Source organism: Hyperolius riggenbachi, chromosome 1 (assembly GCF_040937935.1).
Source record: "Hyperolius riggenbachi isolate aHypRig1 chromosome 1, aHypRig1.pri, whole genome shotgun sequence".
Classification (NCBI taxonomy): domain Eukaryota; kingdom Metazoa; phylum Chordata; class Amphibia; order Anura; family Hyperoliidae; genus Hyperolius; species Hyperolius riggenbachi.
The window spans coordinates 76,432,832-76,458,054 of record NC_090646.1 but is presented as its reverse complement, the minus strand read 5'-3'; the positions used below and the strand labels follow the sequence as shown (position 1 = coordinate 76,458,054).

Sequence of the window (25,223 nt, the reverse complement as noted above, 5' to 3'; positions counted from 1 at the left end):
CGCCATGACATAAACTCCTGTCCTACAGCGTAAATGAAACAAACACAGCATTCCTGCACAGGTTGCTGAGTAGATCCTGCGCCTATCATGCTCTGGTGGATGGCTGTACGTTGCAGCCTGCATACTAGTTCTAAGCTCTTTTTGTTAATTTTAGAGGACTGGAGCTGGGGATGCAGCGGGCACTCATGATTATAATTGCATAGCTGCGCATTCAGATAAGGGAGTGCTTGTTACATTTATTGTACTAAGGATATCAAAAGGACAACTGTATTTTTACTGTGACATTGTCCAGTTATTCTATAATGTGTCCATTGTACCCTTTAGGTGCCTTCAAAGGAATCTGCCCAGAAGCCGAGCTTCATCACCTATTCCAGAGATGATGGCAAGACACTGGTGGTGGTGGACAATCCCAAGTCCTCTGGCAACCCTCTACTCAACATTATTAAACCAGCTGACCAAGGAGTAAGTGGACCACCTTCTGCAATTTCTTCTTTTAACGACTTAAAGAGGATCTGTACTTTAAAATTCTTACAATAAAAAGCATTCTATTCATTATGTTCTCCTGGGTCCCTCTGTGCTGTTTCTGCCACTCCCTGCTGCAATCCTGGTTTGTAATTGCCAGTTTTACGCAGTGTTTACAAACAAGACATGGTTGCTAAAAGCTTGTGATAGGCTCTGAGAAGCTCTGTCTGTGACTCACACATAGCCTGCAGGGGGCGTGGAGAGGGTGTGTATAGCTTCTATCCTATCACAGCAGAGCAGCATATTCTTGTCTGAGCCCGATAAAGCCGTCAGAGGAAAGAAGATTATGTAACCGAGATAATACAGCCACTGTGCAACTAGGAAAGGCTGCAGTAAGACAGACTACATTAGAACAGGTGTAGGAACTTATAGGATAGAAGAAATAAGGCTGAAAATTGTTACAAAGTCTCTTTAAGCCCACGGGTTTGTTCACTTTTTGCATCTGAGCAACTTTCACCTCCCATTCATTCGCCAATAACTTTATCACTACTTATCACAATGAAATGATCTATATCTTGTTTTTTCCGCTACCATTTAGGCTTTCATTGGAGGGTACATTTTACTAAGAATTATTTTATTCTAAGTTCATTTTAACAGGAGGATTAAGAAAGAAATAAAAAAAAATCATTATTTCTCAGTTTTTGGCCATAATAGGTTTACATTAATACATGCTACCGTAATTAAAACCCATGTATTTTATTTGCCCATTTGTCCTGGTTATTACACAGTTTAAAGTATGTCCCTATCACAATTGATGGCGCCAATATTTTATTTGGAAATAAAGGTGCATTATTTTCAATTTGCGTCCATCACTATTTACAAGCCTATAATTAAAAAAAATATATTAACATACTCTCTTGACATGCATATTTAAAAAGTTCAGACCCTTTGGTAACTATTAAGTTGTTGTTTGTTTATTTTTTTTTATAGAAATTTTATTTGGGTCATTTTTGGTGTGGGAAGTAAACTGCTAATTTTTAAATGTAAAATCTATTTATTTATTAAAAAATACATGTGGGTGTAGTATACTATTTGGCCACAAGATGGCCACAGTCAAAGTCCTGGAAGCGTACGATCACGCTTCCAAGAAGTAGAAAGAGGACGGGGAACTTTTTTTATGCAAACATACCGCGGCCTCTGCTAAGATACCGTCTGTTTTTTGCAGGGGACAGGGATCGATGAATGGGAAGTATATTCCCATTCATTGATCGGGTGGCGGGCGATCTCATGCACCGCACGCTGACCGGCACAAGTGTATACACCCTTTAACCAGTTTGGTAAAGGGCTAAATCTATATAGACCAGCACAAGTTTTGTTCCCCTATGTGAACCAAGTGGCTATGGTTGGTGTGCTTAATAATTAGATTTTTGTGTAGATGTAGAGGGGAGCCAGCTGCAGGCCCCCCTGGCTTATTAGGGAATGATGTACACAGTAGTGATCACTCAGGCAGATGTTTCATATCTGGACTGTTCACATTTCTCACTGATTGCATTGTTTCGGTTTATTATACATTTACATTTTGTTTTAGAAAACCGTGGCGAAGCAGTCTGTTCCTGTGGGATTTGGAGAAGCATTGATCGGATGTACAGCTGCAACTCCTGCAAGTCAAAACCAGACGTCTCGTGCTACTCCGCCACAAGCTAATTCTCCACCAAGCTTTGGCGCTGCAACACCTCCGGGGTGAGGACCTTTCCTGGTTATTGCTGCAAAGAGAAGAACTTAAAGCAGATTTTTTAGGAGTTGTTAAGAGAAGCGTAACTGTTGCTAGTACTCTTGGTGTGATCTTTGAATATCCTTAAAAAAACAACTTTACGCTTGTCCTTATTGAGGTTGATCAGTTAGAGGTTTGTGCACAAGAGGAAGGCAGAGTCCATATGTAGGGGACAGTGACTAATCGTAATATAAACCAACACGTTACCAAATAGTTTTTATATAACAATGTCGTCCTAAAGACAGGACCATAAACATTCTTATCGTTGTAATGCAATTTGTGTATAACTCTAGTTTGTATTTTTTCCCTCCTAGAAAGTGTACCCAGAATTTACCAGGTGAATCTTCAGTTCTGAATGGGGAGGAGAAAAACTTGTTCCTAAGTGCTGCAGCAGCGCAAGGCAATAAGGGCCTAGGATTCGGCTTGGACAAGTCTGCTGGCCCGTTCGCATCCGGAGGCTTTTCTTCCTGGGCCAACTCTACAACTACTAGTGAGGAAAATGGACAAAAATCAGAGAACCTTTTTGCAGCGTTTACAAAACCTTCAACAGTTTTCCCCAAAGGCTTTGAATTTTCAGTTGAGCGTTTCCCGGAAAAGAACACTCTGACAGTGACAGACTCTCCGCGGCTGGGAAGCTCTGAGGCTTGCAAGAACTTGATATGGAAATCTGATAATAACCAGCGTTTGTTTAGCTCAACGCCCTTGATAGAAGCGAAACCCATCACTCCATTGTCTGCTGTGGATACATCCAATAGCAAGCCACCAGAGAAGTCCCAACAACCTAATGTCCCATACACAAAGAGTCCAAGTAAAAACGAAGGGGGTAAGTACATCCTGAAAGTAAAGTGCTACCATTCTTCTCCTTCTGTATAGTTACTAGAGTGTACTGTATACATGTCAGTTAAAATCTCAATAGGATGCAACAATATCAACATGTTCAGTTATTTTGTCTTTCTGGTCTGCAGTGTTGACACAAGGTAGTCATGGGTGGAGCCTGTACAGTTTTTGAAACTGATGATGGTATAATGCTAACTGATAATTGCCTACTCTGCTAGGTGATTAGTTAGTTGTGATTGCGCTTGAACTAAAATAGCAATCGGATCGCACTAATGGAAATTGCTGCTGCCGGTTTTTATTAGTTTATTGTACCTTGCGTTTTGCGACCTGAATCAAAATGCAAATCGCAAGGTAGTGGAAAAAGGCCCTTAGACTGACGAGTTGATTAGTGTGTGAGCAGAAGCAGCAAGTTGTAGTGAGTAGACAAAGTTTTGTCTGCATATAAGTAGACAGTTGTCATTACTATGTGTCAAGACTCACTTACAAGTTGGGAAGTTGTTTTATTTTCCACCTAAAGTAAGCTTCTGATTATTGTGAGCAGGTTTCATCCAATACATTTTAGTTGCACTGAAGCAATGGCAAGGTTTAGGTCCCCTGGACTGAAGAGTACACCGAGCACCTGAATGTAAAATGAACCTCTCCATAAGGGAGGCTCATCATAGTGTGCGGGTTGGGTGATGGGCATAACTTACCTACAGGGTGCTGCTTCTCTAGCTACCTATCCATATGAGGTTAGTCAACTTCTCTAGAAGTGACCTCAGCTGCCGCACTTTTAACCCTCCTGGCGGTATAAAAAATTCCGGCAGGAGGGAGCACAGCAGTTTTTAAAAAAAAAAAATTTCTTATATCATGCAGCGAGCCCAGGGCTCGCTACATGATAGCCGCTGCTCAGCGGCATCCCCCCGCCCGCTTCGATCAGGAAATCCCATTCAAAGAACGGGATTTCCCGGAGGGCTTCCCCCGTCGCCATGGCGACGGGGCGGGATGATGTCACCGACAACGGTTACCGCCAAGGAGGTTAAGCCCCTGCAGTGGTGGTACGCACTTCTGACCGCCGCAGTGCATGCTGGGAAACGTGCTCGCATCGGCTTAGTAAATATCCCAGCGTGCATTGTGGCGGCCAGGAGCACGTAACGCCACCAGAAAAGCCATGCTGTGGTTTCTCGCAGGGCTGCGGAGTTGGTGTCGGTGTCAGAGCAATTTTGGGTACCTGGAGTCTGAGTCAGTGATTTCATAAACTGAGGAGTCGGAGTTGGATGATTTTTGTTGTACCAAATCCACAGCCCTGTAAAGTATCAGACTAAGGAGTCGGAGCTATTTTGGGTACCTGGAGTCTGTTGGAGTCGGTGGTTTCATAAAATGAGGAGTTGGAGTCGGATGATTTTTGTACTGACTCCACAGCCTTGGTTTCTCCTGGTGGGGGGGCTAGGGGAGTACAGTACACATGCTTTGGTCCCTTTTTTAAGCCAAAAATTTTCAAAGGAGTGACAGGCTGCTCGGAATAAACTTTGTAGCTTTGAAGGTAACATATAAAATCAGTGACTGAATCATCAGTGACACATTACAGACTTGTAGTCTAAACCATAAACCATCCAACAATATTTGGTATCTCCTTCCAAATTTCAGTCCTGTTGATATTCCATACGTTGGCTTTATAAGTGTGGCATGCTATATTATATTGTCCTTTCTTTCCAGTGACTTATCCAAGATCAATACTGATGGACCCACAAAAGCTGAAGAGGTTAATGGCAAGTGGAGACTGCTTTGTGCAGGATGGTTCCTGTAACGACATTGCACCACATCTCCACAAGTGCCGTGAATGCCGCCTGGACCGCTTTGGGAGGAGTAAGGAACAGAGGGATGCTGCCGTTTTCTGCCGCTTCTTCCATTTCCGCAGGTAAGAGTTGCAGTGATTTTTCAGTTTCGGTTGCAGAAGGCTTCAAGGCACCAGCCATGCAGAAATGTTTTCCATGTCTTGTGTAGTCACTCAATGTCTTGTGTGTTTCCATGTCTTGTGTAGGCTGGAGTTGCTTTAGTTGTGTATGATTGATTTGTTAAATAGATAAATGAATGTAGGTGTAATTTTACTATTTGGCACACTACTTTCCGTTGCGTACTAGAAGTACGCTAAACAGAAAGTAATGCGTTCACGTGTTACTCCAGAAGATACAAGAACACAGGCATCTCACTGATGCCAGCGATCATTCACATGGGAACTTAAATTATTGAACAGGAACTGTGTTCCCCTTCATTCTTCTCCCCTCTAACGGGCAGCGGCAGGAGCGAGCGGCTGCCATATGCAGCCGTTGTTATGTACATCGTTGATGGAGTGGCAGGGAGAAAAAAAAATTGGGCGTTGCTTAGCTGAATTGATCTGCCTGGTGGATCCCTGGCGGGGGACGACGACAAGCCAGATTATTGGTAGCCTCAGCCAACTTGAATCTAGTGTGTCAGGGCCTTAACCTGGATGCATTTCCACCCTCCAGCCTTCTTTTCCTACTCTGGGAATGAAATCCCCGCTCCCCTTTCCCCCTCGTGGAACTCTGTATCTAAAGTTGTGAAATTTTCCCAACTCTCTCTCTTCTAGGTTACACTTCAACAGGCATGGGATTCTGCGGGAAGGGGGTTTCCTCACTCCTAACAAGTTTGATGCTGAAGCAATAAACTTATGGCTTCCATTACTGAACAGTGTTGTGGGATTGGATCTGGACACAGCCAAATATATCTTGGCCAATATTGGGGATCATTTCTGCAAGCTGGTCATGTCTGAGAAGGAAGTAATGGCAGCTATTGATCCAAAAAGTAAGCGTTCCGTGCTCAATGTAAATGCTTCTTCCCATGTGTCAGGCAGTTCCCTAATGACTTCTCTCTTCCATCTTTACAGAACCAGTGGCTTGGAAACGAGCTGTTCGCGGAGTCCGGGAAATGTGTGACGTTTGTGACACGACCATTTTTAATTTGCACTGGGTTTGTCCAAAGTGTGGATTCGGAGTTTGTGTGGACTGTTACAGAATGAAAAAGAAAAGTATGAGTGAGGGTAAATATTTCCTTGTTACTTACTTTGTTACACAATGCAGGTAGTTCATAAGCAAGAGATTACTCTCAGGACTGACATCCTAGGAAGGGTCACTTCAGCGGAATGTGGAATAAATCTTGTCACTTTCAGTGACTGAAGGGGAATAGTAGCCAAGTAGTGTTGGCGTTTGAATTCAGGACCACTTGGTTTGGCACCCAGATGGATGCATTCAGCACTATTTTTGTACCGAACTGCAGGATAAGAGTGTTTCATTTAACTCCGATACTTCCTTTTTCCAGCTTGAAGTTAAATGAAAAGCGCCCCATCCTGTGGTTCGGTACATAAATGGCACTGAATACGTCTGTTCAACTAAATAGCGATGTAGCTTTCAGTTACCATTTGTACATATCCTGACCAGTGACTGGGTGGGAAAATATCTTCCGTTTTTACATTTTCGGAATTGGTGACTAGGGGAAAACAGGAGGTTGCTATCTGGATGATTATCATCAATGAACCTGAAGTACATTCCATTGAATCCCGTCAAGGTGGAATTTGATTTGGTCGATTTGTAAGCTTCAGAAATGTACTTATAATATTTGCAAAAACAGGCATCAACTTACGGTACGGGTTACGGGAGGTCCCACGCCGTCCATCTGGCTCTTCTCCCAGGGCATGGCCAGAAATGGCTCCCCGGCGACACTGGGCCCGAGTGTTGGGCTCCTTCTTCCTGAAACCTCATGTCTGTCGTCACCACCTCGGCCACCTCGGATCATCACGGCGGCCGGCGTGACAGTACTGCGCATGCGCGGTACTGCAGAAAGTCTTTTTAATGCATAGCCTCCTGTTGCGCTTCCCCACTGCAAGGGCAATGCAAGTCTAAAAAATGCATCTCGAAGCGTCAGAAGTATTCTAACCGCCGCATTCCCAAACTCAAAATGTTTGCAGCACGTTGCTGCTTGATCTGTGCCTAGTGCACGGATTATGTAACAATGCAAGTCAGTGGGCAATGCAGTAAATCAGGGCCGGATTTACCATAAGGCACTGTAGGCACATGCCTACAGGCGCAAGATGATGAAAAGGCGGCTCACTACTCTCCCAGAGCAGAGTGCCTACATCCCTCCTTCCTTCCCTATGCAGAGTCCTGATGAGATAGTAAATAAGAGATTACTCAACCTGCTCTTGACATTCAACTGACAAGATCTCCCTTCAGTTAGGGGCACCTCTAGTTACCCAATACTTTGGGACACCTCTAGCAACTTAATGTTGAGGGTACGTTTTGCTACCTCATGCTACCCGTAGCTACCTATGATGGGCAAGGGAAGTAAGGGAGGAGTGACAGTTGGGACAGCCAGCAAACTTGCAGTGCAGTTCGGTGGGGGTTTGTAGGTTCCAGGAGGGCAAAGTCTAAGGTGCCAGAACATCTGTGCCTATAGGCTCCTCCGAGGTAAATCCAGGCCTGCAGTAAATATAAACAATTGGAGTGCGGCGTAGACCGATGGGAATCCAAGTGACGTACTTCCTGCCCGGCAGGGAGTATGTCACTGAGGGGGGGGGGGGGGGGGGGGGGGGCGGGCGCTATGCGTATAACTCTGTCTGTTGCTGCACTGTGGCGCAGGATCCTATGAAGGCTGGTTTTTTGTTGGGATCGGGGTGTACTGATACTTATCGCAGTCAATTTATTTGTAAGTAATACACAAGTATTTTGGGGTAATTTCAAAGAACTAGTGAATGTATGGGAAGCATCCATGCATGATAATGGAGTACTCCTAACTAATATATATCAAGTGGTTGTAGAAATGATGTGACCCACAAACGGGATACTTGGAAAATACTGTAATTTATATAAAGTGGTAAAATGCTATCACCATATTTATAAACACTGCACTGTGCTATCAGGACTCACTTGTTTCCTTGTTTTATGTAGGCAAAGACGGAACTGAGCTATTCGCCTGGTTAAAGTGTGTAAAGGGTCAGCTCCATGAACCAGAAAACCTAATGCCAACGCAAATCGTTCCAGGGAAAGGTAATTTATTACTTATCTCAATTGGTAGAAGTAAAATGCTATTACTACCACCAGAGAGGATAAAAGTGCAATCAGAAGTAGCCAATGGGCTTGTATGCTCTGCAGGAGGCATGGGCAAACTACTGCCCACAGGTCATACTCTGTCCATTTAGTTTTTAATTCAGCCTGCCACTTCATTCCTGCTTTTCCTGCAGCATCAGGAGGGGTGCCAGGTACGGGCCGCTGCGCTCCCTGGATGCCCACCCATCCAATGTCCACGCCCATCCATCCTGGATGTTCACGCCTGCCCATCCAATGTCCACGCCCGCCCATCCAATGTCCACGCCCGCCCATCCAATGGCGTGATGTCCACGCCCATCCATCCTGGATGTTCACGCCCGCCCATCCAATGTCCACACACCCCCATCCAATGTCCACGCCCGCCCATCCAATGTCCACGCCCGCCCATCCAATGTCCACGCCCGCCCATCCAATGTCCACGCCCGCCCATCCAATGTCCACGCCCGCCCATCCAATGTCCACGCCTGCCCATCCAATGTCCACGCCTGCCCATCCAATGTCCACGCCTGCCCATCCAATGTCCACGCCCGCCCATCCAATGTCCACGCCCGCCCATCCAATGTCCACGCCCGCCCATCCAATGTCCACGCCCGCCCATCCAATGTCCACGCCCGCCCATCCAATGTCCACGCCCGCCCATCCAATGTCCACGCCCGCCCATCCAATGTCCACGCCCGCCCATCCAATGTCCACGCCCGCCCATCCAATGTTCACGCCCGCCCATCCAATGTTCACGCCCGCCCATCCAATGTCCACGCCCGCCCATCCATCCTAGATGTCCACGCCCACCCATCCATCCATCCTGGATGTCCCCGCCCTCTCACCCAAACACCTTATCCATTGGTTCGGCCCATTTGTCAAAGATGAGAACCCACTATGGCCCACACTCCACCCCTGCTCTAGACTATGCTTTACATTTAATTGGCTCACTCACATGATTGCTCAGTGGCATAAGTAAATTTTCTCCCTGTGTCTGCGTGGGGTTCCTCCTACAGCCCCAAACATACAGATAAGATCATTGGCTCCCCCCCCTAAACTGGCCCTAGACTACAATGGACATATGAGTATGGTAAGTATTAGATTGTGATGTCTGCGATATATAAATACTAAATTATTACACCAGAGACCAGTAAATGGATTCTCGGTCTGCTTCGCTGCATTCTGCTGGTGCCAGTCATTAGACACTTCTGCCCTCTAGAGGCCACTGTCGGAATAAAGCTGGCCAGAAAATCCTAGCTTGTGTTGCCTTTTTATTCATACTTTGTTATAAGCTCTTTTCTGAGATACTGAGCCAGCATTTTCATGTTCCAGCGCTGTACGATGTAGGCGATGTCGTCCACTCTGTGAGAGGAAAGTGGGGAATCAAGTCCAATTGTCCGTGTTCCAGCAAATACCAAAAGCCTTTACCTAAGCCAGTTGTGAAAGAGGAGGTAAAACAGGTATGCAGCACTAGATGCACCTCATTTTTATGTACTTTATTGGTGCCTTTTTTTCCTATAAAAATTCTCTGTATTTTTAGAGTTCTTCTAGCACTGAAACTACAAATACAATGCTCCCTGAGCCAAGTAAGCCTGAGCCACAAGACCCCTTACCCATCAGCAGTAAACCGCCTTCATCTTCAAGCTCTGGTCCTCTAAGTTGGCTCACAAACCTCCCCAACACAAACAAGGAAAACAAAGGTGAGTGGCGTAGTTTGATCAAACCACAATTCATGATCTATGATCTGCTGTAATGAACATATGTTGTCACATCTGCATTGCTATACAGGCTTGGGTCTGTTTTAACCAACCTGTTTTAACCCATTTTCTTTCTCCAGATAACCCCTTCTTGTCTACAGTGAAGACAGAAAGTAAAGCACTACCTTCCTTTGCTAGTTTTGGAAAGTCCGCCGCCTCTCTACAGCCATTCAGCAGCTCCATTCTCTCCCCTATGAGCAGTAATAGCTCAGGCTTTTTACGGAACCTCCTCAACTCTACCAGTGTCAAGGTAAGGTTCAGGGCTTTCCACCCTATAGGATCACAACTCAGCGGGCTCCTCAGCCTAAAGGGTCGCAGCTCAGGGGGCTCCCAGCCTATAGGATCGCAGCTCAGGGGGGGGGGGGGGCTTCCACCCTATAGGATCACAACTCAGGGGGCTCCCCAGCCTATAGGATCGCAGCTCAGGGGCTTCCAGCCTATAGGATCGCAGCTCAGGGGGGGGCTTCCAGCCTATAGGATCACAGCTCAGAGGGCTCCCAGCCTATAGGACCGCAGCTCAGGGGGCTTCCAGCCTATAGGACCGCAGCTCAGGGGGCTCCCAGCCTATAGGACCGCAGCTCAGGGGGCTCCCAGCCTATAGGACCCGCAGCTCAGGGGGCTCCCAGCCTATAGGACCCGCAGCTCAGGGGGCTCCCAGCCTATAGGACCGCAGCTCAGTGGGCTCCCAGCCTATAGGACCGCAGCTCAGGGGGCTCCCAGCCTATAGGACCCGCAGCTCAGGGGGCTCCCAGCCTATAGGACCGCAGCTCAGGGGGCTCCCAGCCTTATAGGACCGCAGCTCAGGGGGCTCCCAGCCTATAGGACCGCAGCTCAGGGGGCTCCCAGCCTTATAGGACCGCAGCTCAGGGGGCTCCCAGCCTTATAGGATCGCAGCTCAGGGGGCTCCCAGCCTATAGGACCGCAGCTCAGGGGGCTCCCAGCCTTATAGGATCGCAGCTCAGGGGGCTCCCAGCCTATAGGATCGCAGCTCAGGGGGCTTCCAGCCTATAGGATCGCAGCTCAGGGGGCTTCCAGCCTATAGGATCGCAGCTCAGGGGGCTTCCAGCCTATAGGATCGCAGCTCAGGGGGCTCCCAGCCTATAGGACCGCAGCTCAGGGGGCTCCCAGCCTTATAGGACCGCAGCTCAGGGGGCTCCCAGCCTTATAGGATCGCAGCTCAGGGGGCTCCCAGCCTATAGGACCGCAGCTCAGGGGGCTCCCAGCCTTATAGGATCGCAGCTCAGGGGGCTCCCAGCCTATAGGATCGCAGCTCAGGGGGCTTCCAGCCTATAGGATCGCAGCTCAGGGGGCTTCCAGCCTATAAAACCCGCAGCTCAGGGGGCTTCCAGCCTATAGGACCGCAGCTCAGGGGGCTTCCAGCCTATAGGACCGCAGCTCAGGGGGCTCCCAGCCTTATAGGATCACAGCTCAGGGGGCTCCCAGCCTTATAGGATCGCAGCTCAGGGGGCTCCCAGCCTTATAGGAGCGCAGGTCAGGGTGCTCCCAGCCTATAGGACAGCAGCTCAGGGGGCTCCCAGCCTATAGGATCCGCAGCTCAGGGGGCTCCCAGTCTATAGGATCGCAGCTCAGGGGCCTCCCGGCCTATAGGATCGCAGCTCAGGGGGCTCCCGGCCTATAGGATCCGCAGCTCAGGGGGCTCCCGGCCTATAGGATCCGCAGCTCAGGGGGCTCCCGGCCTATAGGATCTGCAGCTCAGGGGGCTCCCAGCCTATAGGATCACGGCTCGGGGGGCTCCCAGCCTATAGGATCGCAGCTCAGGGATAGCTTCATAGACTGGTGTTAACTGCAGGAAACAATCCCTTCTAAGTCATTACTACAGCTTACTAAACAACCGCACCACAATCTGCATCGCTGAGAACCGTCATTCCCGATCACTTAATGATGATCAAAGTGCAGATGGGAAAACACAATTTTTGTCTAGTTAGGCAAAAAAAGTGTATAGTGTATGACCAGCTTCATAGCGTATACATTAATGGAATCTTCAGGTGGTGTCATACTTATTGTGCTGTAGTGTTGCCGTTCTGTGTAGTCTGTAACCCTGATAGCTATTTTGAACGTATTTTTGAGAAAAATCCATTGAATCCTCTGAAAAGTCTATGGATGGCCAGGAGGCTTACCTGATCTGGGATCCTCTAAACAATCTTCAACATTAATCTTGAAGATCACCCACTGCCGTGCTCCCCACCGTGTAAAAACGCATGGCTGCACTGCTCTGGGGCAAATTACGGCCTGCCCAGCAGCCATGTGTCGGGTCACTGATGACTCCCGTCTGTTGCAGCTCCTGCATCAGGCACCTCTGACTTGCCCTTATCCATCCCCTCTTTATAGTACAGAATATGCTGCCAAGCAGTGTGTATGAACAAAAACATTTCCATAATCTTTCTGGGCGAGCGTGTATGTGTAACATAACTGTCTTTGGATTGCTAAGACTTGCTGTGTATTTTATGTGATATACATTAGTACTATGTGCTTAGTTTTCGACTGGAGAATTTTTATGTAATTTTTATGTATTTTGACAAAAAAATCCATTTTGATTTGCAGCAGGAGAACAGTGAAAAGAGCACGCCAAAGCTGCTCGATGACATCTTTGCTTCATTGGTGCAAGCTAAACCCATGACAGATCCCGTTACAAGTACAAGTCCGCCTGGGCTTGTGGTTCAGCCTAGCCTTATGGGATTCAATACTCCACACTACTGGTTATGTGACAACAGACTGCTCTGTCTGCAGGACCCCAGCAATAAGAGCAACTGGAATGTGTTCAGGGAATGCTGGAAACAGGGCCAGGTAATTATTAACCAATTGGAAATAACGCTGTATTGCCAGATCTGCGTCATCAAACAGTGGCGCTCTATACCGCTAATTTGAGTTGCCAGGTCTTCGTTTTGCAACATCTGGACAGTTTGGGTGAAGCATATGAATATGTGCACCTCGTACCATGATAAAGTGTCTTATTTTGCACGCTTATAAAGAGAGGTCCTAAAGATAAAGTATTTAAAGTGGGAGAATAAAGTGAGATTGTACACTACTATATTGTCTTAACCTCCCTGGCGGTACGCAGTTTAAGTGGCTGCGTCCGCGGGAGGGATTGTTTAAATTAAATGTTTTTTTGTTATGTTAACTAGCACTAGGCTAGCTAACTATGCTGCCCAAGCCCCCCGGGCACCTCTCCAACCCCCCGATCGCCGCCGGAAACACTCACCCCTCCACGATCCCGCGAGAGCCGCAGCTTCCCAATTGGCATCACTCGTCGCTATGGCGACGATCTGTCATGACATCATGCGCAGTTCCGATCCTCCCCATAGCGAAGCTGGGTGCTGATTGGGAGGCTGCGCCATCGCGGGATCCCTGGGGGGTATGTATACTGGAGGGGACCGGAGCGACTTGGGCACCATAGTTAGCTAGCAAAGTGGTAGCTTAACAATATTTAACTCATTTTTTTTTTTTTTTTAAATCCTTCCGGGACGAAGTGATCCCCTGCGGCGGCTAGCCCAACACTGTTGGGCATACCGCCAGGGAGGTTAATGGGGAGCTTAATTGACATGGGATAGACGTGTATGTACAGTGCCAAGTGCACAAATAAATATGCTGTTGCTTTTCTTTTTTTTTTCCCTGAAAGCGTTAATATTCAGCTATGCAACTGACCGTTTTTTTCTCTAGTAGGGGTCCAGTCAGATTATAGCCTCCTTTCCTGATAAGGAATTACAGCTTTCCTGGCAGAGAACTGAGCTTCTGAGAGTAGGGATAGATAAAAAGATCAATAGTTCATATATTTTAGCACTCAAAAGAAATGGGACAGACTGTTTCATTGAGCTGAGACAAAACAATAAATCAAGCTTTTTTAAGATTTTAAAGAGACACTGAAGCGAAAAAAAAAATATGATATTATGATTTGTATGTGTAGTACAGCTAAGAAAAAAAAAGATAAGATACATCAGTCTAATTGTTTCCAGTACAGGAAGAGTTAAGAAACTCCAGTTGTTATCTCTATGCAAAAAAGCTATTAAGCTCTAAACTTTCAAAGTCCTGGAGAGGGCTGTTATCTGACTTTTATTATCTCAAGTGTTATTGAACTAATTACTTTTCTTCTGCTAGAGGAGAGGTCATTAGTTCACAGACTGCTCTGAAAGAATCATTTTGAATGCTGAGTGTTGTGTAATCTTCACATATTATAGAATTGTTCAATGTGAGAAAAAACACTATATACCTGAAAATAAAAATGAGAATATTTTCTTTGCTGCTAAACTTCTAGTAATCATTCATAGTACACAACCAATTAATTATATCATATATTTTTTTTCGCTACAGTGTCTCTTTAAGCATAACATTAAACTTTCACTTTAAGGAGGCCATACATTATGGCCTGATCAACAATCAGGTAGATCCCTCTATGATCGAATCTGATCAGAGGACTCTATTGCCTGCGCATACACTGCACATCAATTGCCAACTTGTGCTAGTGTTACGTGCTACAGGCGCTCCCTGTGATGCCTGAGGCCAGGGGTTGCAACCATGGATAAGTGAGCCTTTAACATGGGGGTTGGGTTTCAGCGGCACCCATCTGGCTCTTGCGATGGAGATATGCTGCCATTCCTGATCAATCCATTCGGCCCAAAATCGATTACAAGATCAATCGGGCGTCCATGATGCAGCAGATTCAATACAATTATCGAATCAGAAGGTTGATCAGCCTGCAATATCGAGTAATGTATGGGCACTCTTAGAGGTTTAGTACTAAATACACAGGCAAGTCACCCTTCAGCTTTTAAATTGCATCAAGGGACAGTTTGGTTTTGTCATTAGATCAATATCTTTTCATTTTTAAACCTTGGGGTATTTTTTTAACTGAGGGAAAACCTGAAATTACAGTTAAACAGCTCACCATTTGAATTGTATATAGATGTGGAACAAAAATATAAGTACATCAATACCGGAAAATCTAGGGAGAGAAAGTGCTGCTCATACAAACTTACTAGGATGTGGTTATTTATTCCTTCTAAAGTGACAACACACTACTTAGCTGTACGACTTACTTTTGTCTCCCTTTCTACCTTTCCCCTCCTCCAGCCTGTCATGGTATCGGGGGTCCACCATCAACTAAACAATGAGCTGTGGCGGCCGGAGTCCTTCAGAGATGAATTTGGTGAACAGGAAGCCGACCTGGTGAATTGCAGAACCAATGACATAATCACTGGTGCTAGTGTCGGCGACTTCTGGGATGGATTTGAACACATATCCAGTATGTAGCAATGTGTGATGAGACTTTTTTTTTGTTGTCTGTTTGGACCTTCCGCTGCTTTGATTTGATTAATGAACTGTTGTTAAAGCAATCAGTTCACCTTTATGTTCCTTAACCTTTCAGGACGCCTTAAAAATGATGCAGGAGAGGCGATGGTGCTGAAATTAAAGGACTGGCCGCCTGGTGAAGACTTCCGAGACATGATGCCCTCTCGGTAGGTTATTTTACAGCTTGGTTTTTGCTTTTATAACATGTTGGTGTTTATAGAAGTTGAGAGCACCCTGGGATGAGACCATCTTAAATTGCTCCCCTGATAAGTCATGTATCTAGTGACACCTCTTGATGTTTGTTATGTATTGACTACTTTAAAAAGAAACCATTATCTAAGTAATCTAAAGACTCTTAACCTCCTTGCCGGTTATCCCGAACTCAGTTCGGGGTAACCTGCGCAGGAGGATTTCTCAGGCCCCGCTGGGCCGATTTGCATATTTTTTTTTTTGTTACAAGCAGCTAGCACTTTGCTAGCTGCTTGTAACTTCCGATCTCCGCCGCGCCGAGTCGCTCCCCCCCCCCGCCCCAGACCCCTGCGCTGCCTGGCCAATCAGTGCCAGGCAGCGTTGAGGGGCGGATCGGGATTCCCTATGACGTCCCGACGTCGGTGACATCATTCCGCCCGGTCGCCATGGCGACCGGGGAAGCCCTGCAGGAAATCCCGTTCTGAACGGGATTTCCTGCTTACTCTGATCACCGAAGGCGATCGGAGTGGGTGGGGGGATGCCGCCGCTCAGCGGCTATCATGTAGCGAGCCCTAGGCTCGCTACATGATTTTAAAAAAAAAAACCTGCGCTGCCTCGTTGCCGGAGGAATTGAACCGGCAAGGAGGTTAAATCAGCAGGAGCTGTTAAAAAGGTAGTTAGCTGCTAATTATGAGCCAGTGCCTATGATGTAATAGTATGCAAATCCTTGCCCATCTTAGATTAGTTCAGTGAGGTAAGAATTAACTTTTAAAAACCTTAATGTAAACCTGTAAGTTTTTATAAGCAAACAATTACATGCTTGCCTTGGGAGATCTCCCAGAGGCTTCCCTGTCACTCACCTCCTCACCATTCCAGCCTTGTGTCCTCTCGAAGCTTGCGGTTGGGCTCTCATACGAGAATGAGCAAGCCTGCGCAGTATCACTGGGATATCCAGATGCCCTCATCTATTGAGGTGGGCACTTTTTAATTTCCTGTCTTAGCAGTGTGCTCATAAGACCACTGCTGTGCATTGTTGTTGTTTCTGCCTCTAGGGGAGCTGTGACTGAGCTTTCACTCACCACTGCTCCCAGTTAGGATGCCAGAGGATGAGTGTGCAGACTGCCACTTGCCACTCAACCCCTGTCTTGATTCAGTGGAGGAAGAAGATTCTTCACTCAGTGGGGGTGAAACAGGCAGACCCATCAGATTTGAAGGAGAGCTTGGCAGCCTGTGATAATAGACTAAAGTTTTCAGTAGTTTTAGAACAATCCTCCGAGAAGGGGAGTGGGGCAGCATGATTATTAAACTTGTGCCTGCAGGAGGGACTTTTATGCCTTTGGTTCTTTGTACTTGACCCCAGTTGTGCATCTGCAGCTGAAAAGCACTAGTCTGTTGTGTAATTTGAGGGCATATGCCAAAATCTGTAGAATGTGTCACATGTGAGCACTAAGCAGCTGAGATCCAATAAGTGTTTTTCTAACTATTATGGGGCTAGAAGGTCATATAGTTGGTTATGAAGACTTCTAAAGTCGGCTGTAAAGGCAGCCATTCACTGAACAATTTTTCTTTTTGCCCAATTAGATGTTCGTAAATTGAAGTGGATTTAATTACCGTATTCATGATTGTGATTATGATCGAAATTACGATCAAAACACTGAACCACATGTTGGTTTTTTGGTTGCTTAATTGTAATGTAGATTAGAATATCGATCATAATTACAATAAAAAAAAATTGTATAGTGTATGACTAGCTGGACTCTACAATAGCGTTCCATGAAATGAACCTAATTTATGCAGTAGACAAGTTATTTCAATGTACAGACGCTGCATTCTTACTCTAGTAATGAGCAGTTGCATTGTTTTTGCAGGTTTGAGGATCTCATGAACAATATTCCACTCCCTGAATACACTAGAAGGGAAGGCAAGCTAAATCTTGCCTCTCGACTTCCCTCGTACTTTGTGGTTCCTGACCTCGGACCTAAAATGTACAATGCTTATGGTAAGATCATTGAATTGTATTTAGCTCAACTAACCATAGTCCTCTGTGTTAAAATAAAACAAAGGGACCTACCATTTGTGCAGTCATAAGACAAAAATCCCCTTTTCCTATAGGTTTAATTACACCCGAGGATCGGAAGTTCGGGACAACAAACCTTCACCTTGACGTGTCTGATGCTGCCAACGTGATGGTTTATGTTGGGATCCCGAAGGATGGAGGTGATCAGGAACAAGGTAAGCTGCCTTCAGGCATTACATCCAACAGTTACTGCCTGTGCTGAATTCAGAACCTTATTGTCATTGTTTTCTCAAATAACAGAGGTGATGAGGACTGTACAGGATGGGGATGCTGATGAACTGACCATTAAGCGCTTTGTGGAATTCAAGGAGAAACCTGGAGCACTGTGGCACATCTATGCAGCAAAGGACACTGAGAAGATCAGACAGTTCTTAAAAAAGGTATAATATTGGTGTGTGATGACAGTAATGTAATAAAGTAAACTTAAATGGAGGTAGCTCAGTTCAGGTTTGATACTTGCTTAAGAGGCAAGGAACAGGGGTGTCAAACTTAAAGGAGTTATCAAGGCATAATAAATGAAAAGAAGTGCTACTTACCCGGGGCTTCGTCCAGCCCCAAGCTCCCAGCATGTCCCTCGCCGCAGATCTGCAGTCAGCCGTTCGCCGCCGCCTCCCGGTCCCCGGTGATGACGTACTGCTCCTACGTAAGCCGCGCTGTCAATCACCGCCACGTGGACCGGGGCGTACTGCTTTAATCACATGAGGGGCCGAAATCGAAGTCGCGGGCCAAATTGTTTAATATTTAACATGTATTTTCCCAAACTAAGTGTAACAAGCTTGGGGGTCCCGCTCCTCTCCCTTATGCAGAGTAGCACAGTGGAGCAGCTTAATATTTACATGCTTCAGGACTCTTTGGGTCTCCCTTAGTCATCCTGACTGACACACACTATGGTGCACGCCTCTGAATGCATGTCACATGATCTGAAGCGGGAGGTATGGAAGCATATAGTGTGTGGCTGCTGGAAAGGGCAGAAGAGACCCGACACACAGAGCTGCAACTGATGAGTTACTTACTATTTGAAGCTATAGTTTTTGTTTCCTGAAGAGATTCCATTCACAGTATTATGAAGATTGTTTCTGTATGCTGGATGTGCAGTCCTCCATAGTAATGCTTACAGTGAAAAGTGTTCTCTGTAAATGTCATTTTCTTCACATAAAAAATGAAGATGTGGAAAAAAAGCGTTTGTATCGCTATTTACTAGTAATAACTGGAAATATATGTGGCATTTAGAATTATAGTTAACGTTGATATTTGTCCTTTAAAGTGTCGCAGTATGGAACCTGTTCTGTTTAGAGTTGCGTTGTGAAATGGCTCATTTTCACGTAGTAAAACGTTATCCTGGCAGCAGTCTTTAGATACTGTAGAGTTCCTTGTTTGCAACCCATGATTTTGTAACCTTGGCTGTGCACTTCGGGGCCTGACATCTGCTTTTATACATTACTACTCTGCTAGTAGGAATCTTCTGTTTGCCACCCATCCTCCTTACTGATTGGTGGGATGGCAAAGGTGGGCCACAAATATTACGGCAAAGGTTGAGCATTGTGGCCAGGTACATTCTAACACTGTAAAGAAGAGTTCCCAGCTTCCCTACATATAGGTTTAAAAAGTACATGGTGACTGGATGGCATTTGTAAAGACTGAGTATTGCAGATGGAAGCTGTAACATTGCTTGATCTAGTGGTGAATTGAATAACCAGTGTTTGATTTTATAGAGTAGATTCTCTGAATGTCTTTGTACAGCTTTTCTCCTCCTTAATGAAGCCATGTTAATTTTTTTTTATTGCTTTCTAAAGATAGCAGAAGAGCAGGGCCAGGAGAACCCTCCAGATCATGATCCAATCCATGATCAGAGCTGGTATCTGGACAGCATTCTGAGGAAGCGGCTTCTTCAGGAACATGGAGTCCAGGGCTGGGCCATTGTACAGTTTCTGGGAGATGCGGTGTTCATTCCAGCCGGAGCTCCCCATCAGGTAACCTCCTCCTTCTCTTTCTCACAAGGACGATGTATACAATTTTTCTTGCATTGTGTGGGAACCACGGAATAACTTTTGGTTGGGGTCAGATATATGCCCAGGTAATCTTCTTTCAACTTATGGAGGACTCCCCATCTAGATAATATGTAACTGTATATTCATATCATATTCAATGACTTTATTTTGGCTGAGATTGATGAGGTCTTGACACGTTTCGTGAACCATGAAGCGTTCACTTCCTCAGGAGCAATTCCCTGCTCTTTGTTGAAATTACATTGAAGAATGGGCTAGTTCCATTTGTATGTATTCTTATATAATTTTATAGAGGCTGGATGAATCCATATTAGTCCCAAACCGGGTCAATTATTCATAAATACTGAAGAATCTTGATGGAAACCTTGTCATGCGTCTAGATGTCGCCAGCTGTGATACATTTCAGAATCTAAATCTGGTTGAGGAAAGATTTTACAGTGAGCAAACACTGACTTAAAGGGAACCAGAGAGGATGAACTATACATACCTGGGGCTTCCTCCAGCCCCATACGCCCGGATCGCTCCCACGCCGCCGTCCTCCGCTGCCTGGGGGTCCCGTCATTGCCGCGAGTCGGCCGGCGGACGCGGCCAAGTCTCCGCATCACAGGGTGCTCTCCCCATACAGATACGCATGTAGCTGCTTACTGTGCAGCCGCATGTGTACATGTATGGAGGGAGCCCCTGTGATGCGGACAATTGGCCGCGTCCGCCGGAAGTGACGGGCCCGGTACCGGCGGATCCAGGAAACTGAGGACGGCGGCGTGGGAGCGATTCAGGCTTATGGGGCTGGAAGAAGCCCCAGGTATGTATAAAATCTTTGCCCTTTTTCACTCCTCGTTCCTCTCTGGTTCCCTTTTAATAATCTGTAACTTAATATTGTAAAAATTAAGCGCATTTAATGCAATTTTCGCTACAGTTCCTCTTCAGGTTTAACAGGAATTGCAAAAAAAACTTGTGCACTGAAGAATTTTGTAACGTTAGTTTATTTCTACTTCAGACAGGGATGTTGAACTTAGTTCTCAAGTGTCGAAGTTCACACACATTATTGGCAAAGGTCAAACTAATTGATGGGACTGAATCAGGAAATCAGGTCCATCAAGTAGAACACATTTTTCCATTTCTCAGTCCATCCTAAACCCAGGCATGGATATAGCCCTCGAGGTCTGGAGATCGACACTTGTGAGAAAAAAACTCTTTTGTCTTTCTTTCCTGATGGTGAACGGACTTGTTGCTTTTTCAAAGCTGTGAGCACGGATTCTGAGATTACTCCTGCTAGGTTTTCATATTTAGTGCCATCCATCGATTGGATGTTATTCATTGTACTTTATGATCTTTTATTCTAGGTTCACAACTTGTACAGTTGCATAAAAGTGGCAGAAGACTTTGTATCGCCAGAGCATGTAAAGCATTGTTTTTGGTTGACTCAGGAATTCCGCTATCTCTCCCACACACACACAAACCACGAGGACAAACTGCAGGTATGTCTGGTTATATGCCTCTAAAATCCTTGAGAAGTTCTAATTAGTGTTTGTGTTTGATCGAATCTGGGTTTCCTACCTTCCTAACTTTAATAATCTGCTGTGGGGATCAGTGCTTTGATCGGCCACCATAATTAACCCTGAGGTGCTGATGTATAGGCGTAATGCAGCCTTATACTTGTATCTTCTTGGATATAATGGGGATTGAGGCTTATTCTTACCAAAGGTGGGTATATTTCCACTGTTCAGGGACTCTCAGCACTGCAACCTAAGGACAAAGGTGGAAAGGGGAAGCCTTATTTTGATACAGAGGCTTACCCCTCCTGAGGCAAGTATGCCACGGGGGTGGGGGGGGGGGGGGTGTTACAGGTTTTCTTTAATGCCCCAAGTGACAGACTATTTGTAAGAAAACAAGCTGCACTGTGTGCATTACTGCTTGGTACATCTAGCTCCTGATGTTCTCTGTGTGAGCTGGATCTACTATGCAGCCAATGCTATACAGCTCATTTGTGTACATAAGTGCCGTCACGCATGACTCTGAAGCCATTTTTATTATATCGAAGGAGGGAATTGGTACTTGTTCTATACTTTTAAAGTAAAGTTATACACTCACCTAAAGGATTATTAGGAACGCCATACTAATACGGTGTTTGACCCCCTTTCGCCTTCAGAACTGCCTTAATTCTATGTGGCATTGATTCAAAAAGGTGCTGAAAGCATTCTTTAGAAATGTTGGCCCATATTGATAGGATAGCATCTTGCAGTTGATGGAGATTTGTGGGATGCACATCCATGGCACGAAGCTCCCGTTCCATCACATCCCAAAGATGCTCTATTGGGTTGAGATCTGGTGACTGGGGGGCCATTTTAGTACAGTGAACTCATTGTCATGTTCAAGAAACCAATTTGAAATGATTCAAGCTTTGTGACATGGTGCCTTATCCTGCTGGAAGTAGCCATCAGAGGATGGGTACATGGTGGTCATGAAGGGATGGACATGGTCAGAAACAATGCTCAGGTAGCCCGTGGCAATTAAACAATGCCCAATTGGCACTAAGGGGCCTAAAGTGTGCCAAGAAATTACCCCCCACACCATTACACTATCACCACCAGCCGGCACAGTGGTAACAAGGCATGATGGATCCATGTTCTCATTCTGTTTATGCCAAATACTGACTCTATCGAGACTCATCAAATCAGGCAACATTAACTGTCCAATTTTGGTGAGCTTGTGCAAATTGTAACCTCTTTTTCCTATTTGTAGTGGAGATGAGTGGTACCCGGTGGGGTCTTCGGCTTATGTAGCCCATCCGCCTCAAGGTTGTGCGTGTTGTGGCTTCACAAATGCTTTGCTGCATACCTCGGTTGTAACGAGTGGTTATTTCAGTCAACGTTGCTCTTCTTTCAGCTTGAATCAGTCGGCCTAGTCTCCTCTGTCCTCTAGCCTCAAGAAGGCATTTTTCCCACAGGACTGCCACATACTGGATGTTTTTCCCTTTTCACGCCATTCTTTGTAAACCCTAGAAATGGTTGTGCGTGAAAATCCCAGTAACTGAGCAGATTGTGAAATACTCAGACCGGCCCATCTGGCACCAACAACCATGCCACACTCAAAATTGCTTAAAAACCCTTTTTTTCCCCATTCTGACATTCAGTTTGGAGTTCAGGAGATTGTCTTTACTAGGAGCACGTCCCTAAATGCATTGAAGTAACTGCCATGTGATTGGTTGATAAGATAATTGCATTAATGAGAAATTGAACAGGTGTTCATAATAATCTTTTAGGTGAGTGTAGTTTACAATGAAGGAACAGTTATGTGATCTGTTGTCTCATGATCTTCTTTGTGTACACAGGTGAAGAATGTCATTTATCATGCTGTGAAAGATGCAGTGGCAATACTGAAAGCAAACGAAGCCAGCCTTGGTAAAGTGTAACACACCCTGGCCAGAGCACTGCACCTTTGGATGGAATTCCTGGGACAGCCGACCTACTACTCGTCTCTCGTCGGACGAAGCTTACCTCGTAGCTAGCATGGGCTTATCGGAAATGTTTACAATCCCTGAAATCGTCTGGAGATTGCAAAACAGTCGTCAGAGGCCCCCCAATAATTGTTCTGCTTTCTAGAGCTGCGTAGTCCTACTGCTTGTATGAACTCCTGCCAGCGGAGGATCCATATGAACTCCTGCCAGCGGAGGAGCCACACGAGAAGATCTGAGATGTTGCAAAACCAAAACACTTTTTTAGACTGTACAAAAGATACCTCTGGTTTTTGGAAGTACTCCAAAAAAACACTGTAAATTTGATTTGCATAAACTTTTTTTTTTGTCCCCCTTACTATTTTTTGGGCCTATAGGGAAGTTACACATAGAAAGGGTTTTATTTTCGTTTCTTTTTGTTCCCATTTTTGCGAAAAAAAAAAAATTCTTTTCTTTTCTAATGGATGCTATTATAGCCTTGATGCATTGCTAGAATGCGTGTTCTAAGTAAAATGTAAATAAGCAGGATCTTATAATTTTACATTGATTTAGAACTAGCACTGACGTGCCTGGATTTGTGTAATTAAATAATTTAGACAAATTTTTTTTTTCTTTTCGTTGAACTGTATGAGTTTATAACTTAATTAGCATTTCTTTGTCTTAAGATGACCATACAGGAAAGGGGGAGGGAGGGAACAGGACAAGAGACCTGCTTAGGTAACAGGTCATGGAGTACACTTGTAATTTTTTTATTACTTAAGTACTTATAAAACAGAAATGAAAATAAATGCTAATTTGTGTTCCTATTGCTTTGTCTTATGGCCAGAAACCCTTTTTTTTTTATTATTAGTTCATGCAGTTAATGAGCGGTTCACCAAAACCACCTAAAGGTTAAAACAGATCCGAGATAAAAAAAACTAACTATAACAAGTAACTTGTCTATATATCTTACATAGTTCACACAGCAAATCTAGCTGCAAGCAGCTTTAATAGAAAATGATTATTTCTTCCTGTGATACAAAGACAGCAGCCATGTTGTTTGTAAACATTACACAGAGGCAAGCTTATCTGTATCTTGAGCACTCAGCCTGTGATAAAAACCTAACCCCCCCCCCTCCTCCTCCCCTCTGCCTCTGAAATCAATGGCTAGTAACACCTCCTCCTTCTCCTGCCCAGACTGAGCTCCCATGAGCCCTTGCTACTGCCAAGGCTCTCTGAAAACCTGTGGGCGTGGTTTATTTAGTTTATAGGGAATTAGAGTATTAAAACAAAGTATTTGGCTTGAGGAATGCCCTATAAACAATAGGAAAGGAACACAATTATGCAATGTGTAAAAGTTCACCTCGAATCCACTTTAAAGAGATCTTGAGACAAAGGATGTAAAAGAATTGATACTTACCTGGGGTTTCCTCCAGCCCAGGGGTAGGGAACCTTGGCTCTCCAGCTGTGATAAAACTACAAATCCCAGCATGCATTTGCCTTTATTAATCATGGCTGTGGCTGTCAGAATCCTGCAATGCATTGTGGGACTTGTAGTTCCTTAACAGCTGGAGAGCTAAGGTTCCCTACCCCTGCTCCAGCCCCATGAAAACTGTCGCCTCTCTCACCGTGCTCCCAGGTGGCTCCATTTATTCGCTATCAGCCCTGGTACTCTTCTTTCAGTCCGGCTCTTCTGTGCATGTGTGGCCCGGCTGATTGCGTTCACGATCATTCCGCTAGAACGCTCTGAGCATGCAGTACTGCTCAGGCGCAGAACACTCCTGGAGACAGACGCATGTGCAGACAAGCCCAAACCCAAATGACGTGACCGAAAGCAGATTACCAGGGACGATAGCAGAGGAACGGAGCCACGAAGGAGGCAACGGTGGTCATGTGACTGGAGGAAGCCCTAGGTAGGTATTAATTATTTTGCATCCTTCATCTCCGGTTACCTTTAACCAGTTCCTGCTACAAGGACGTTTTTAAAACGTCCTGTTTTTGCACTTTTCAGTGCAAAACAGACATTTTAAAAAAATCTATTTTGCAGAAGAGATGATAGCAAAACACCCGGCGGGGGCGGGCACGTATAGATGAGCAGCCATTTCCTGCCACCAATGGGCTGTGGTGGGAAGTGGTTAAAGTGAACCTCCAGACTAAAAATCGGCAGCACTGAAAAGGCTTGGTGTTTCTTTAACAGTTTCACAGCATCAGAACTTTGTTTTTCTTACATAAGCCTTATTTTAGCTACACAAAAGCTTAAGCTCCGCCCCATCAAACAAAATTGCCCGGGCTTTCTTTCCTGATGCTGT

The 25,223-nt window shown here is 45.4% G+C and overlaps 1 protein-coding gene across 2 annotated transcripts in view; it reads left to right on the top strand.

Moving 5' to 3' along the window:
- KDM3A (lysine demethylase 3A) overlaps positions 1 to 23,741 on the top strand; it is an 84,017-nt gene extending 60,276 nt beyond the window's left edge. For both annotated transcript variants that reach the window (XM_068275321.1, XM_068275315.1), the window contains exons 9-27: positions 325 to 462; positions 2,051 to 2,202; positions 2,548 to 3,056; positions 4,766 to 4,967; positions 5,658 to 5,872; positions 5,955 to 6,107; positions 8,011 to 8,109; positions 9,481 to 9,608; positions 9,689 to 9,848; positions 9,986 to 10,155; positions 12,468 to 12,710; positions 14,991 to 15,162; positions 15,286 to 15,376; positions 17,267 to 17,397; positions 17,511 to 17,630; positions 17,716 to 17,855; positions 19,269 to 19,445; positions 20,825 to 20,959; positions 22,813 to 23,741. In XM_068275321.1, the coding sequence (XP_068131422.1) occupies positions 325 to 462; positions 2,051 to 2,202; positions 2,548 to 3,056; positions 4,766 to 4,967; positions 5,658 to 5,872; positions 5,955 to 6,107; positions 8,011 to 8,109; positions 9,481 to 9,608; positions 9,689 to 9,848; positions 9,986 to 10,155; positions 12,468 to 12,710; positions 14,991 to 15,162; positions 15,286 to 15,376; positions 17,267 to 17,397; positions 17,511 to 17,630; positions 17,716 to 17,855; positions 19,269 to 19,445; positions 20,825 to 20,959; positions 22,813 to 22,893 (3,216 nt within the window). In that variant the 3' untranslated portion in view covers positions 22,894 to 23,741. The remainder of the gene's footprint in view (positions 1 to 324; positions 463 to 2,050; positions 2,203 to 2,547; positions 3,057 to 4,765; positions 4,968 to 5,657; positions 5,873 to 5,954; positions 6,108 to 8,010; positions 8,110 to 9,480; positions 9,609 to 9,688; positions 9,849 to 9,985; positions 10,156 to 12,467; positions 12,711 to 14,990; positions 15,163 to 15,285; positions 15,377 to 17,266; positions 17,398 to 17,510; positions 17,631 to 17,715; positions 17,856 to 19,268; positions 19,446 to 20,824; positions 20,960 to 22,812) is intronic.
- Positions 23,742 to 25,223: the final 1,482 nt, after the last annotated feature.